Source organism: Camelus dromedarius, chromosome 6 (assembly GCF_036321535.1).
Source record: "Camelus dromedarius isolate mCamDro1 chromosome 6, mCamDro1.pat, whole genome shotgun sequence".
NCBI lineage: Eukaryota > Metazoa > Chordata > Mammalia > Artiodactyla > Camelidae > Camelus > Camelus dromedarius.
The window spans coordinates 30,089,322-30,104,627 of record NC_087441.1 but is presented as its reverse complement, the minus strand read 5'-3'; the positions used below and the strand labels follow the sequence as shown (position 1 = coordinate 30,104,627).

Here is a 15,306-nt window from a genome sequence, read left to right as displayed (position 1 = left end):
TTTAACAGCCATTTATATTTTCCTTTCTTCGAATAGTCCTCTTGTATCTTTTGTCTGTTTTTGTGTTTTGTTGGTATTTTTTTTCTTGATTTATAGGATTTCTTCAGGCATTAGAAAAATAATTCCTTTGTCTGTGATACAAGTACTTCTTATTTTATTAAATGGTTTATCCCTCATTAGAAATCTCTGCTCTCATGAAATCCCTGTGAGAGCATGTGGGCATCATGCACCTTTGGAGGGTAGGTCCTTGACCATTTTCCCATTTTTTACATGGGAAATTATATGATTAGCTTTGATTTATTCTGATGTCAATTGTGCTAAATTATTTTCCTGAAAAATTTACCATTCCATCTAGGTTTTAATGTATTTTCATAGAGTTAATTTTTCATAGAATGTGTTATAGCCTTGGTAAATTTTTGCCTTCTTGATCTATAAATTACTGTAAAAACAACAACAACAAAACCCCACAACATATTGAAATTTCTCACTGTGATTAGAGATTTGTGTAGTTTTTCTTGTAATGTGTCAATTTTTGCTCTCTATATTTTAAGCCTATATACTTAGATACTTTCAAGTATCTAAAATTCCTGATGGTTTCTTGCTTTTGTCTGATATTTTGTAACTTTTTAAAACCAAGTTTTCTGGTTTCCCATGATATACCAGAGTCTTAAATACTTTAAGGGGACAATAATTTTCAGAAAAGAAAGATTGATTTAAGAATTTATGGTAATCCTTGGAAGGTCAAGAAGATGCAATGCCTTGGAACAGAGAAATATGGGGAATTGCAGTGTATAGAGAATGTCTAAAATATAAACAATAAAATGTATTAAAACATTCATAAAATTTCTCAGCTACTCTCCTCTATTCCAGTAAAGTACTTACTCGCCTGTATCTGCCTGACTCACTGGGAGAAGGGGAGCTTAACTTTATTTTTCTAAGAAAAATCAAACAAAATCAGGTATTTAATTTTTGGTACCCTTAATTCTTAAATTATTTCCCGCACTGCGTAGATTCACATCTCTTTGATCAATGGGAGACCGAGTGCTGATGATCCTTCTCCTGAACTGCTCGAGTTTACCTCCGCTCGCTATATTCGCCTGAGACTTCAGAGGATCCGCACCTTGAATGCCGATTTGATGATGTTTGCTCACAAAGACCCGAGAGAAATTGACCCCATTGTCACACGAAGAGTAAGTTATGATGAATCATATTGGAGCCTGTGAATGATCTTGCACTTTTCATTTTAATTATCTGTTAAATAGTTTTAAAAGGTATTTTTCAGTGATTTACAGGAGTGATTTTTATCAAAGACTTAAAAATTCCAGAGACTTTCCTTTGCTTAAATTCCAGCTCTGCTACTTATTAGACGTGTAACATTTATCTAACTTTTTAACATTTCAAAACTCTAATTTCCTCTTTGATAAAATGAAGATCATAATGCCTAGTTCATAATCCTGTTTTTGAGCACTAAATTCATTTTTTGATACTTTGAGTGATCTGTGCTACTATTATAATTGGCTTTGGGAAGTTGCTACAGGAAGTGCATGGTCTTTGAAACATTTATGGTTGCAACCCACACTCCAAAATATATTTTATATCATGAACTCAGTACACACACATACACACACACACACACAAACACACACACACATCATATCACATCACATCACATCACATCACATCACATCACATCACATCACAATATATCTTAAACTTTAATGAAAGTAGAATCAGCTGGTGGTGTTGTGGAAATGCAGATTCAGATTCAGTAGGTCTAGGACAAAGTTGAGAAACTGCAGTTCTAAGTTCCCAGGTGGTATTGATGTCACTGGTTTGTGGACCAATTTGTCTTATCAAATCATTTTGTTTTATGCTTCATTAATGAATCATAAGGCATAGTTCATAAAAGCCCTGCTGTAAGAAAAAAGTTGATTCTATATACTATTTTATTTTACTTTATGAACTGAATATCAGAGAAAAAGTTATAGCTTCCTTTCGACAGATCATTGATAACAGAAGCTAACGGAGGTGTTGTTTTCCAATGTTAAACAGGAATTTGAGAGATTATGACATAGACGATCAGCCCAGGGTTCTGTGAGTGACAATCGTACTCCCTCCTAGCCGTGCCGCACCACAGTCACTGGTTTATGTCATCTCCCTTATGTGCTGCTACACAGCCAAGACATTATTACCAAGAGAGTCAGTTCGGCTATAAATCCATAAAGCAAATATGCTAACAGAATATCTGCCTGTATGACTAGGGGAGGAGGTGAAAAGAGGATTGTGGGGAGGAACTGAGATTATGAGACAAAACACTGTTCTAGAATGACCCTACTAAGGTTAGACCATTGCCACCAATTGTCAAATTGCTGAACCTGCAGGCTGAATATTGAAGGACAGCGCTTTTCACAGTTCCCGAGTACCCCTCACACGTGTTCTCTTCTCATTACTTAACTTACTCACACCTAACCTCTCCATCATTAAAAAATAACTTTTAAAGTTTAATTATCCCCATGCAACACGTTAGATGTTTTAGTGCGCTGTATTTTCCAAAACTGAAATAATTTGACCTTGACATAATGTTTCAGTATATTGTAAATTGTCTTATGCAAAAGTAGTCATTATTTTACAGCAAATCTAGATTCTTCACTTGTTAAAAAATAACTTTTAATTATAATGTTGGCATGACTTAAAAATATACACCAAGGAAGACCGAATAATTTTGAAGTGAAATTTAATCTTTCTTGACAGTGTATCTATCAAAGAAAAAAATCAATGAAAATAAATGTATTCTTTTTTTCATCTTTTGCAGAAGCCATAGATGGGGTTGGGATGCACATCTATTATTTATAACTTCATTGTACATGAGCCTTCAAAATAGTGCAGTGAAATTCAACATATAAATATGATTTTTGAAAGTATTCAAGTTCAGTAAACACTACATGTAAATTTCAATATATAAAAATAAGATATTGAATTTTAGCTCCATTTCGTGACTCAAAAATGAAGCATTACACATTTATATTTAAAACAAATTTCCCAATTTTAAAAGCATCTAAAAAACTACTGTATCAGCTTTCTGAACTATTATCCCTATTTGTATCTGTATTATTAGGTGATGAAGTTAGTGAAAAGCAGACTTTTATGTTACCTAAACTTCCTAGCAAGTTACATTACTGTGAGGTCTAAGTATATCAACTAAGATAAAGTAACAAAAGTAACAAAAATATTATAAAAGAGACTATATGTAAATAACAAAAACATACGAAAAGAAAAGAAAGAAGTAAATGGAAAAAGGGAATTTGTAGTCAGGGAATTCAGATTTGTGTCCATCTACTTATTTTTGCTAATTTTTTTTTATTGTTGTTGTTGTTTTGTTTTTTTAGTGTAAGTAATTGGAATAATAGAGCTATCTTCCACTGAGATGGTTATTTGGATTCCAAAAGATAATGTGAAATATTTGCACAACTATAAAATGTTATATACAAATTAATTAAAATTTAAAAATAGTCCAGTTTTGTAATTACAAATAATCTTTTCCAACTCGCTGGATAGTTGAGAGTAATTAGAAACATAGCCCTATGTTAACTCAGATAGGAAAGTAATTGCATGGATATTTTAACATAATAATGAAAAAAAAGCATCTGGCACATCTAGTTTACTCTTTACATTATATTAAATCAATCTTGTAGTTAATTACTTTTTATTTCCCTCTTCATATGGTTAAGAAATGTGTTGTTATGAGCACAAATTCCCCTAAATTTGTTGATTCTTTCCAAATCCATCAAGTAAAACAATGCATATGCTTCACGAATACTAAAGTTCCTCTAATGACAATTAAAGAGGCTTTCTTTCAAGAAACTCCATGAAACAACTTTTATAAAGAATTATTGTCCTTGCTGTCCTTACCCCCAACCCCGTAACAACTTGCTTTCAGTAATAAGTACTCCAGCACAGACTTTGTACTGTCTGTGAGAAAGAAGTTTCTAAAATGTCCACCTAACATAAATTAGAGGCATTCTGTCCTTGGGCTGTGATTGCAACGTGAGGAGTTACTTGATATCTTTGTGAGCCTTCAGTTTTTCTGCAGTGCTTCACACTAAGGATACAAGCAGAAAGCCAAGTTTTTAACTGAATGTTCCCTTTTGTACTTTCACCTTGCAGTGGTCCTAACAGGATTTCTCTCTGGATTGCTTTTTGCAGTATTACTACTCGATCAAGGATATTTCTGTTGGAGGGATGTGCATCTGCTATGGTCATGCCAGGGCTTGTCCACTTGATCCAGTGACAAATGTATGTATATTTATACGATACTTAGGCAAAATGAAGCTCTGAACTGTAAAATGGTTCATGAGAAGCTTTGCTGACACGGACACTGTGAATGGGTGTCAGGTCCCCACTTAGACAGCATAACAGAAAGCCATGCCAGGGTGAAATAGAGCTGGCAGTTAGGATGATAGACTTTGAAGGCAGCCATCACAGTATTGGAAAACAGATTAGGTTTTTTTTTCCAAAAAGGCTTCAAACTGGTCTATCTATTTTGAAACCTCTCTAGCTATGACAGCCTGTTATATGATTTAGCTTTAGAGAATACCTGCCATCCATCAACCTGACCATTTCTTTTAAGAGTTTTCATAAGAAAAATTAATGCAAACAAATGAAAAATGTGCATGGAAGTAAATATAAGTGACTATGGAACAGGAGGCTGAGCTGGGACAGGGGCTATAAAGAGTCGAGTGGAAGAGAGTATTCAAGAGAGCATTGAAACCACCAGTTCAGAAAACACTGGAGTGGTTTTGGGTTGAGTTTTTCATTAATGACAATGTATTAAGTGAACATAATATAAAAAAAGAAGATGAATGAGCATCTGTTTTACTCAGTCATAAACAAACTTGTGAGATACAAAATCATCTACTGTATAGTGTATGGAAGAAATATATTGAGTAGTAAGATCAGTGAACAATGTAGCTACCTATGTAAAGTTTTTTTTTCCTACTAAAACTATAATACAAATGGTATTTCTCTCAAAGCTAGTTTTCTGACCAGTGCATCCTTGTGTTACTTCCTAGGGAATAGTCAAATCCCTGGCAGATTTTTCTGGGCAAGATGGTGGTGCTGCTTTCTGCAGAGCATGAGCACCATCTATCATGCGTTCTGATAAGCAATATTTCCCAAACTTTGAGAGCCCACATGATGGCCTTGAAAGGCCAGCTCCATGCAGTGAATTAAGACTGTCCTCAAAACACACACAGACAGGAGATTCAGGCTTAGGGTATTAGATTTCTGTTACTTCCACGGCCCCCACCTCATGCCTAGGAATCTACTCTTTCCCCTCTTCCTACACCAAATGTTAATGATACTTTTAAGGAAGCCTTAAAATAGATGCGTCCAACTCTCAAAACCTGTAGATCTCAGGAATCACAGAGGGGATTTCAGTTTTCAAGACCACCCCCTTTGGACCTCTTCTGTCTTCTACGTCAGAGCCTGGTGATTGCAGAACCAGCCTGGACCCCCCTTCGCTAAGCTTATGTTGATCAAATATACCCACTCCCAAGGCTAGCATCTCTTTCCTCCTAGATTGACAGGAGTTTTATGTTTTGGTACATAGTCTCGATGTTTTCTCTTCATTCTACCTTTCAGGGAAAACTTCTCATTTATGGTTCCAAAGGATACTGAAAGTACACTTTCCCCCAATTTTTTGACTAGAAATCCCGCTGTGAATGTGAGCATAACACGTGCGGTGATAGCTGCGATCAGTGCTGTCCTGGATTCCATCAGAAACCTTGGCGAGCAGGCACTTTCCTGACCAAAACTGAATGTGAAGGTATGTTCCTGAGAAGAAAGGCCAATAACATGCAGAATACTTCCTTTTCTGGGACGCAGGTGATATACACATGTGCTGATTTTGGGTGGGCGCCTGTTTTCAGTTTATATGTTTTACGAAAGGCAGTCGCTGGTAAGCTCTTTTACCCTCCTATTTTAGAGTTTTCAAGTTTTTTTTTTCACTTTGACAAATATTTATCAAACACCCATGAATTTACCACTGTGTGAGGATTATGAGAAATAGGTAAAATCATAGTATACACTTACTGTCATCATGGTGAAGCTGAAGCTTATAAGATATATATAGAGAGAGATATATATAGAGAGAGAAAAATGTAAATAAACATTCAGCAAATCCTACCGGATATTGAGATTAGCCTTTTAAACATGTATGTTTATAAAATGGTTCTGAAACCAGTCTAGCTCCAGATCCTCTGCCTGTTCCCTTTGTAGTCCCCCTCCTAGTAAATAGCTTTTGAATACTATCATCTAATAAGTGGAGGAAAAACAGAGAGGAGAGATGATACCCTACAGGTTAGAGTCAGTTTATTATCTGGAAAAAAAGGACTCTGTTTCATTCACTATACTTATTAAATGGTAGTGTTTCGGGGCAGTAGCTGGGACGAATAGGAGAGTAAAAGGTAGCAGAGAATGCAAGAAATCAAATTTGTGAAGAAAGAATATTTATTTTAATGATAAGCATTGATATCTTGAAGTATGGTTTCACATTAATAACAGTATAAAATGCTAATATTAGAAACAGCATCAGTGACAATCATTAGCATATTACTGTGCTATAGTAATTACTAGACAGTGACAACCAAGCAAAAAGCCAGTAACGAAAAATAACAAAACAACTGGCTATGCAAACATGTGCCAACAAATACTCATTTATACTTTAATATTATTGCTTTTGAAGACAACCCATGTGTCCAGTTTTTCCCAAAGGGAAATGCCCAAGAATGGTAGCAGGTGACTTTATAGCCTAATATTGGCAACTGTCTCAACATAGTGACAGAGATGCTAGAGAAAGCCGTGTTTCTGGAGATCTGCTCAGGACAAGATGAGACCTAAAAACAAGTACTTGGGCTGAATTCTAAATCCAAACTAGCTATGAAGTCCAATTCAATTGAATTCAAATATCAATATTTTAGTGAGTCAGTCCTAACTATGTTTTTCAGTTCAGTAGGTATAATATGGCCTCCAGAACAGGTGTAGTAGACATTTTGCACTGTTACCAACTTTATATATTTATTGAATAAAATATATTTATCATGTATCAGTCATGACAGGTCCTTAAAATTACTGAATCATAGCAGACTTTAATCATAAAATATTCCCCAACCATAAAATACATTTTCTTTTCAGTTTTGATTTTGCATATACTATAGAAGTCTTGAGTCCTTTCATTTTCTGCACTTACCTTTATTGCTTTTTTATTTGTATCTGTGTGCTTGCGAGGATATTATGGTTGAGAAATCACTCATTGCTTCTGAGATGTATCTGAAGGAATGGCCACCACTACCCACTGTTGTAAGGGGGTTATCAGAAGCCCAGCTTTTGTTTTCTCCATCTATCCCAACACCATTCCTGATCATCCCTCAGGGTTTCCACAGCTTCTCCCAATAAGAGCAGACATTCATTCCTAAGAGCGAATTTCAGTTAAACGACACCATGAATATTTCTTCTCAAATTTCCTTAAATTTAATTAACTTCTTTTCTGCTGTGGAATATCAGCACTCACAAGTGGGAAAAGCATTTGAGGGTAGGGATTCCTCCTGTAGACTCTGACATTCTATCACATAGTTAGAATGATGTACTATTAGGTAGGTATGCAACATCGTTACCATTCTCCACTTGTGCATATGTGTTTAAACAAGGACACAGAAAGGATACATCAGACTTAGCAACAGGGATGGAAAAAGCAACATAAAAGGAGATTTCCACTTGCTGCTATATACATGTTTTAAAATAGTGGATTATAAAACAATTTTATCTTTCTTTGTGGGAAAGATGGGAAGTTATATTTCCAACTTGAAAAAAATATGTGTTTTTTAAATCCACAAATTAAAGATGGTGTCTTAACCATAAAACCTTGTATAAATATTGTGTTTTTGGCAATGCATACATTCTTAGAAGCTTATATGAAAATTTTCTTTTCCAAGTTGAACTGTATTCCAGTCACCTTAGCATGTAGAAAAATCCTGTAACATGACAAATCCCTCTATGAAATGAATAATTGCCTTCAAATTCATTAGAGTTTAATTTGAATTTTCATCAGTCTAGCTTAGTTGAGGCAGATTGTATCTTCAAAGTGCAAAGAATATGTATTCCATGGCTAAGCCCATGTTAACAGACAGTTTCGCGTGCCTTGAGCATTCTGTGAAATAGCGAACTGCTGATGACAGAATGTAACATGGCTCTTTGTGAGTAGGTACCACCCATGTCTTCTGAGGCTATAGATGAAAGCTGTGCATGCCCAGGGCCTTTAAAAGCAGCCAGGGCAGAGGGTCCTCACCGCGTGGAATGTGAGAAGGACTGCTCCTCAAGCATCAGTGTTTACCTGCATTAGCTCATGTTTATACATACTGTCAGCAATACGAGTTCTAAATAATGTGAGAATAAATTTATATTTCTCTGTGTTTCCCTCTAGCTATACTGGTAGTAGAAATCTTGACTATTTCTTACAATATATTTTTACAAGACTTTTAAGAATCCTTGTGCATTGTCCTAAAGATGTAAAACTCCTTGTAATACCTAATGACATATTTGTGACCACATATTCCCCAGAATAAGGTTGGAAAACTCTCTATTAATATAGAAAGAATACCACATCCTATATCAAAAATCCATAGACTGGGGAAGCTATTTGCAACAAATGAGACAAGGAGATAATGCCCTTAGAGATCTTCTGTAGCAATAAGAAAAAATATATATTAAAAAAACTGTTAAAAATGAGCAAAGTTCAAAACAGGCACTTCTCAGGAAAAAATATGACTTATAACCATATAAAGATTATTATTACATTTATAATTAAGGAAATATTAATTGAAACAATGAAAATACTCTTTTTAACTTACCAAAGTGTTCATTCATTCACTCAGCAAATGCTTGAATGCTTACTATGTCCAGAAACTGAATTGAAAGTGTTGATAATGAAGTGTCGGTGAGGCCATGGGAAAACAGGTTTCATCATAGCAATTGGAAGGAGAGTAGTCTGACATGGCATTTTTGGAGGGAAATTTTTCAAGTTAATTAAAATTAAAATTTAACATGTTCCTTGCCTAGAAATTGTCCTTGCAGGAATTTAACCTATAGATGTACTCAGATGGCTAGACAGGACACATTATGAGCCTTATCATTGGTACCTGGTCCTTCTGCTACTGACATTTACGGGGTTGAGTATTTACTGTCCCAGGCATTCTGCTAGGTAATTTGCATTCTCTCAACAACCTAAGAGTTAATGAACTAAAATGGCACTAAAACTTGAATTTCCTCCTCAAATAACTCAGCTGGCAAATGGGAAACTGTCTATCATCAGAACCCCGACTCTGACCTCCACCTCCATTGATCTCCTAGTAGGTACTCAGTGTTATCTATAAAGAAGAAATCTGGAAACACTGTAACTGCCCATTAATAGGGACCTGATGAATACTTCCATTCAAGAAGTACCCAGTGTAACCTTAGGGAGAACATATACCGTTAGATAGAGAACTATGCTATTTACTATTAGTAAAAAGAAATAGTTCAGCATAGTATGTAAATGTCCCCCTTTGTGGAATTAAAAAAAAAAAAGATTGAGCAGTGTGCCACATACACGCATGTGCACATGCACACACTTGCAGACGTACGCACGCACATATATGTGTGGAAATCAATACAAAGATACCTGAGAAACTCAACATCAGAAGAAGATGTCACAATGTATCTTTTCCCTGGTTCCCACCCTAAAATAAATTCCATCATTTTTCAAAGCCTTAGTTCTCCCTGGGGAAGTGATTTTTCACTTCTCTGAACTGCTGTAATGTGACATGAAAAAGAAGAGGAGAAGAGGGTAGGAAAGAAAGGAGGATGAAGAAGAGAGGAAGTGGAGGAGGAAAAAATCAATTAAGAACTTATTGACAAGGCATTATGCTAATGATTTTACATGCATTTTCACACCTAATGCTTTGAAATATCCCTATCTGCTAATTACTATTGACCACTCCACATTTTATATGGGAACTGAGCCTTAGTGAAATTAAGACTTTCTCTACTCCCATGACTTCTCAGTAGTGAGAGGACATGCCCATCCAAGACTGGCACAAAATAGCCAGCCACTAGGTTACTTGGTGGTTTTCATCCATCTTTTTTCTCTTACCAGGTAACTTGAAGGGACTGTGGTAGTGGTGAGCCCTGCAGACTCTGGAGCCTGACTTCAGAGTTTGACTTACAATACTGATTTGGATGAGGGACCAAGGACAGAGAGGGCTAACTGCAGAGTTCTACTCCAGCTTTCCACTGCGCAAAAGATTGGTGCCCTTAATACCTGCATTATTCAAGAGTCAAATGTATATACTAAACATCCTTTTTTACCCATAAAATCTAACACAGAGATTGACATATAATAATTATTCATTACACATTACATGGGTATTAATCATTCGGTGCCATAATTCAATAATTTGTCATGGTAGGAAATTATAGGTTGAATTATATGAAATATCAGTTTTATTAGATAAAATCAGTCAAACATTGGCAATTTCATATGATTCAGCTTAACTTATGTTTCAGTTATTTCCAGTTCCATTAAAACATGTGAACTTAATAATGTATCTAATAAATCCAAATACTTCCTAGATACTTTTGTATTGATCATATGCACATATGCACATAATGTAATATAATTTTTCATATGGTAAAAAAATCTCTTGTGCAATAGAAAATAATTTTTAAATATATCTGAAATCTGAATTTAATGTTTATGAATTTATTTTTCCCTAATGCAGCCTGCAATTGTCATGGGAAAGCTGAAGAATGCTATTATGATGAAAATGTTGCCAGAAGAAATCTGAGTTTAAATATACGTGGAAAGTACATTGGAGGGGGTGTGTGCATTAATTGTACTCAAAACACTGCTGGTATAAACTGTGAGACGTGCGTTGATGGTTTCTTCAGACCCAAAGGGGTAAAGTTTACTTTTCCTTTTATGAAGTGTTATTTTGGCTTTTTCATACAGAAATGTATTAGAGAGAAAAATAATTTTGATAGCTTTTCTAAACAGCTGGACTTCAAATTTTGAAAGGTGATGAGGAACATTTCAAAAGGAGAAACTGATATAAATCTTTGAGGATGTGATGTAAAACATTTCTATCTGTCCAGAAGTTTCCACTGTGCCTCATTCCAGTCAATCCCCACCCCCAGGCAAACTCTGTTCTGATTTTTAGAACATAAATTAGTTTTGCCTCTTAGAGAATTTCATAAAAGTGAAATCATAAAGTACATACAATTTTTAGTCTTCCTTTCACTCAATGTTAAGATTTATCCCATGTTGGCCATGTCAATTATTAGTTCTTTCTCAAAAAAAAAAAATTGCTGAGGGCTCCTTTGCATGAACATACCTCGAATTTTAATCTGTTTTCCTGTTGTTGGATATTTGGGTTATTTCCAGTTTTGGGTTAGTTCCTACAAAACAATTTTATATAAGTCTTTTTGTGGTCATGTTTTATTCATCTAGTGTAAACATCTAAGAGTAGAATCCTTTATTCACAGGCTAGATATGTGTTTGCCTTTACAAGAACTGCCAACATTTTGCCAGATTAGTAATACTATTTTGCATATTCACCAAAAGTGTATGTGAGTTCCCATCCTTCTGTACCATCTCTAATATTTGGTGCTGACTATCTTTTGGAATTAGCTGTTCAAGAGGATGTGGGTGTAGTGGGCATGGCAGGTGGGTATCAGGCAATAATAAGTCGTTCCCATCAATGCTTGGTGCTACAGCAGATCTTCTGTTATGAATTTACAGCAGATCTTGTGGATTAAATTTTCATTTTAAGTGCTTATTGACTACCCCTAAATCCCTTGTTATTCCTTTAAAGTCAGTAGTATTTATACTGATATTTCCTTTTAATTCCTAAAATTGTTAATTTATGTTCTCTTTTTTATTGATCACTTATGCTAGAAGTTTACCAATTTTCTTAATCTTTTCAAACAAACTTTTGCTTTTTATTTTTTCTTTATTTATTGATTTCTGTTCTTTATTATATTATTCTTTTAACCTGTTTTGGGTTTAAATTTCTTTTCTTCAATTGTCTATCAATTTGGAAACTTAGATTATTGACTTTAAACCTTTCTCTTTTTTTCTATTGTAAGCACTTAAATATAAATTCCCTTTTAGTGAGAATTTTAGCTGGTTCCCACGAGTTCATAACTGCTTTACATACATTATCATCTATTTAAATAATTTTTATTTATGTTGTGATTTGTTCTCTGTTGTTTAATTTCCAAATATTTGGGCTTTATTAAAATATTATCTTTTTATTGAGTTATACACTATCTTATGGTCTGAAGCATACTCTCTAAGATGCCAGACTTCAGAGGTTTCTTGAGATTTATCTTATGGCTCAGTTCATGGTCTTTCTTGGTAAACCAGCATGTGCAGTTGAGGAGAATATTTATCCTGAAGTTGATAATGGCTATAAATGTGGATTTGTCAAATATATGATTGTGAATTCTTACCTTTCATTTTGTCAATATTTCCTCATGTACTTAGAAGCACTGTTTTGGGGTGCATACATATTTAGAATTTTTTCTATCTTTATATATTCTATGTCTTATAAAAATTATGAAAATCTCTTTATCTCAGATAAAACTTTTTGTTATAAAGTCAACTTTGTCTGCTGTTAGTATAGCTGTACCAGCTTTCTTATGCATAGTATATATTTTCCCATTTTTTAGTTTCAGTCTATTTGCATTTTTATTTAAAAACAAATATAAACAGTAAAATAGCTGGGTGTTGCTTTTTTATCCTGATAATCATTGTCTTTTAAACCGCATGTTTAGTCCACACATTTAATGTAATTAAGGGGTGGTTGGGTTTGCTATTTATTTTCGGGTTTTGTTCCAGTTCTTCCTTTTCTGTCTTCTTTTGTGTTAAACAAACAGATCTATTTTATTTTTTTTGGTTCCATTTTATTTGTTTACTATCTTTTTGACTGTAGTCCTTTGTATTATCTTTTCAATTTTTTAGTTCATGCTATAGAGATTATAATATACCTTCTTAACTTGTCACTGTCTGCTCAGAGTAACTAATACAATACTTGCTTAACATACAATCAAAATTTTATTTAGTGTAGTTCTATCTACACCTATCTTTTGAGCTGATATTTCCATATATTGCATATAAGTTCTAAGTCTCCAATACAGTGTTGTAATTTTTGTTTGAAGTCACTTTTCCTTTAAAGAAATGAAGGGGAGGAAAAGATAGTTTTACATTAACCATCTATTTACCATTTCTAGTATTTATTTCTTTCTGATTAACTGGGCTCTGTCTGGTATAATTTCCCTTCTACCTGAAGAACTTCCTTTAGGTATTTTTTTATAGTACAAGAACTGCTGGTGACAAATTCTCTCAAGCTTTATTTTATCTGAAAATGTCTTTATTTTTTTCCTTACTATTGACATATATTTTCATTACGAGGAGGGAGATTTTTGTTTGTTTTTCTTTCAGTACTTTATAGATACGGTGTTTTCTGGATTTCATTTTTTCTTATGAGAAGGGAGCCATCACTTGTATTTTTGTTCTTCTACATACAACAGGTTTTTCATTCTTTGATCGATTTCGAGATGTCCTGTTTATATTTGCCTTTTAGCAGCCAAACTATGTACTGGCAAACTATGGCCTCTAGATCAGATTTGGCATGGCCTATATTTGTATGGCCTACAAACAAAAAATGTTTTGTTTTTTTTTTACATTTGTAAAAGCTTGTTAAAAGAAAAAAGAGAAGGAGGAGAAGAAGAAGAAAAAGAAGGGGAAGGGAAAAGAGAAGGAAAGAGAAGAAAAAAGAAAAACAACATTAGGAAAAAGAAGAACAAAAACAAGATGAACAAGAACTTGGAGGAGGAAGCAGAGGAGAGGAGGAACTGGGAGAGAAAAAAAACAGACCTTATGTGGTTTATAAAACCAACAATTTTACTATATGGCCTTTTGTAGAAAGTTTTCCAGTTTCAGAGTTAGAGACCCCATGTGTCTAAGTGTGACTTTCTTTGTGCTTATCTTCTTGGTTACTGAGCTTCTTCTAATTATAAGTTGATATTTTATACCACATTTTGGAAATTTTAGGACATTATTTCTTAAAACATTTTTTTAAAGCTTGCCATCTCTTCTCCTTTTGTGACTCCAGCTACATGCAGGTTAGGTTGCTAGACTGTGTCCTACAGGTTCCTGAGGCTGTGCTAATTAAATTTTTTTTCTTTTTTTTCTTCTTGGGATTGGATAACTTCTGTTTGTCTGTGACTAGGTTACCATAGTTTCTCCCTAGCATATCCATAATTTTTTCATTGAAATATTTTACTTTTCAGCTTTCTAGAGTTCTTAATTTTTTATTTCTCTGCTAAAATACTACATGCATATCACTCATTATAATAAATGTTATTCCCTTTATGTTCTTAAGCATGTATGGAGTACCTGTATAAGTCCTTGTCTGCTAACTTCATTACCTGGGACAACTCAAGGTCTGTTTTTATTGACTTGTTTTTTTTATTTTTTCAGGAGCACACCTTTGTTTTTTTCCTCATGTGTAGTAATTTATGACTTACACAGGATATTGTGCATGATACAGTATAGAGACAAGATTTTGTTACCTTCTTCTGAAGATTTTTGATTTTTTTAATTTGGTAGTCAACTTACTGACTAATCATTATGAAACTATACTTTGTTAGAGCAGATTAATAGAAAGCTCTGGGTGTTGATCTAAACTTCTAACTTGGTTCATAAACTTTAATTTCAGTTTACTTTATGGTGTGTGAACTGGAAATTTCTACTCAGGCCAGCTGCTGCTTTCCACAGGACTCCTTGAAATTTCCTGAATTAATGTACAATTAAGGGATCAGTTAATAATTGAGGGGTATTTATACGCAGATTTTGTTACCCTTATACAAACATGGATCTCATCTAGTGCATTTTTTCTTTCAAATCTCAGTTCCTTCCAGTTTCTGCCTGCTTTGGATTATTCTCCCAAGTCCTCAAATACTTGATTTTTATATTTTATCCAAAATTCATAATTGTTACTTGAGGGTGTGCTGGATCTGTACCAGACACTCTGTCATCATCAAAACTGGAAGCTTGATCAAGTTTTTTATTAGGACAAGTTGTTAAGTGAATCTGAGCTTAGATTTTGATATTTTAACCCATAAAAATGCTTATGCTATATTGTGTTAAAAGATTAAAATCTTTTAAGTGCTTAATATTTGGGTAGAAGTTCATTGTGTTTTTATGAAGAT

The 15,306-nt window shown here is 34.2% G+C and overlaps 1 protein-coding gene across 1 annotated transcript in view; it reads left to right on the top strand.

Annotated features, from left to right (window-relative positions):
- The window catches only part of LAMA2 (laminin subunit alpha 2), a 520,519-nt gene that overhangs the window by 196,714 nt on the left and 308,499 nt on the right, over positions 1 to 15,306 (top strand). Inside the window, exons 5-8 of the mRNA XM_031456303.2 lie at positions 1,011 to 1,190; positions 4,204 to 4,293; positions 5,707 to 5,824; positions 10,812 to 10,990. Coding sequence (XP_031312163.2) covers positions 1,011 to 1,190; positions 4,204 to 4,293; positions 5,707 to 5,824; positions 10,812 to 10,990 — 567 coding nt within the window. The remainder of the gene's footprint in view (positions 1 to 1,010; positions 1,191 to 4,203; positions 4,294 to 5,706; positions 5,825 to 10,811; positions 10,991 to 15,306) is intronic.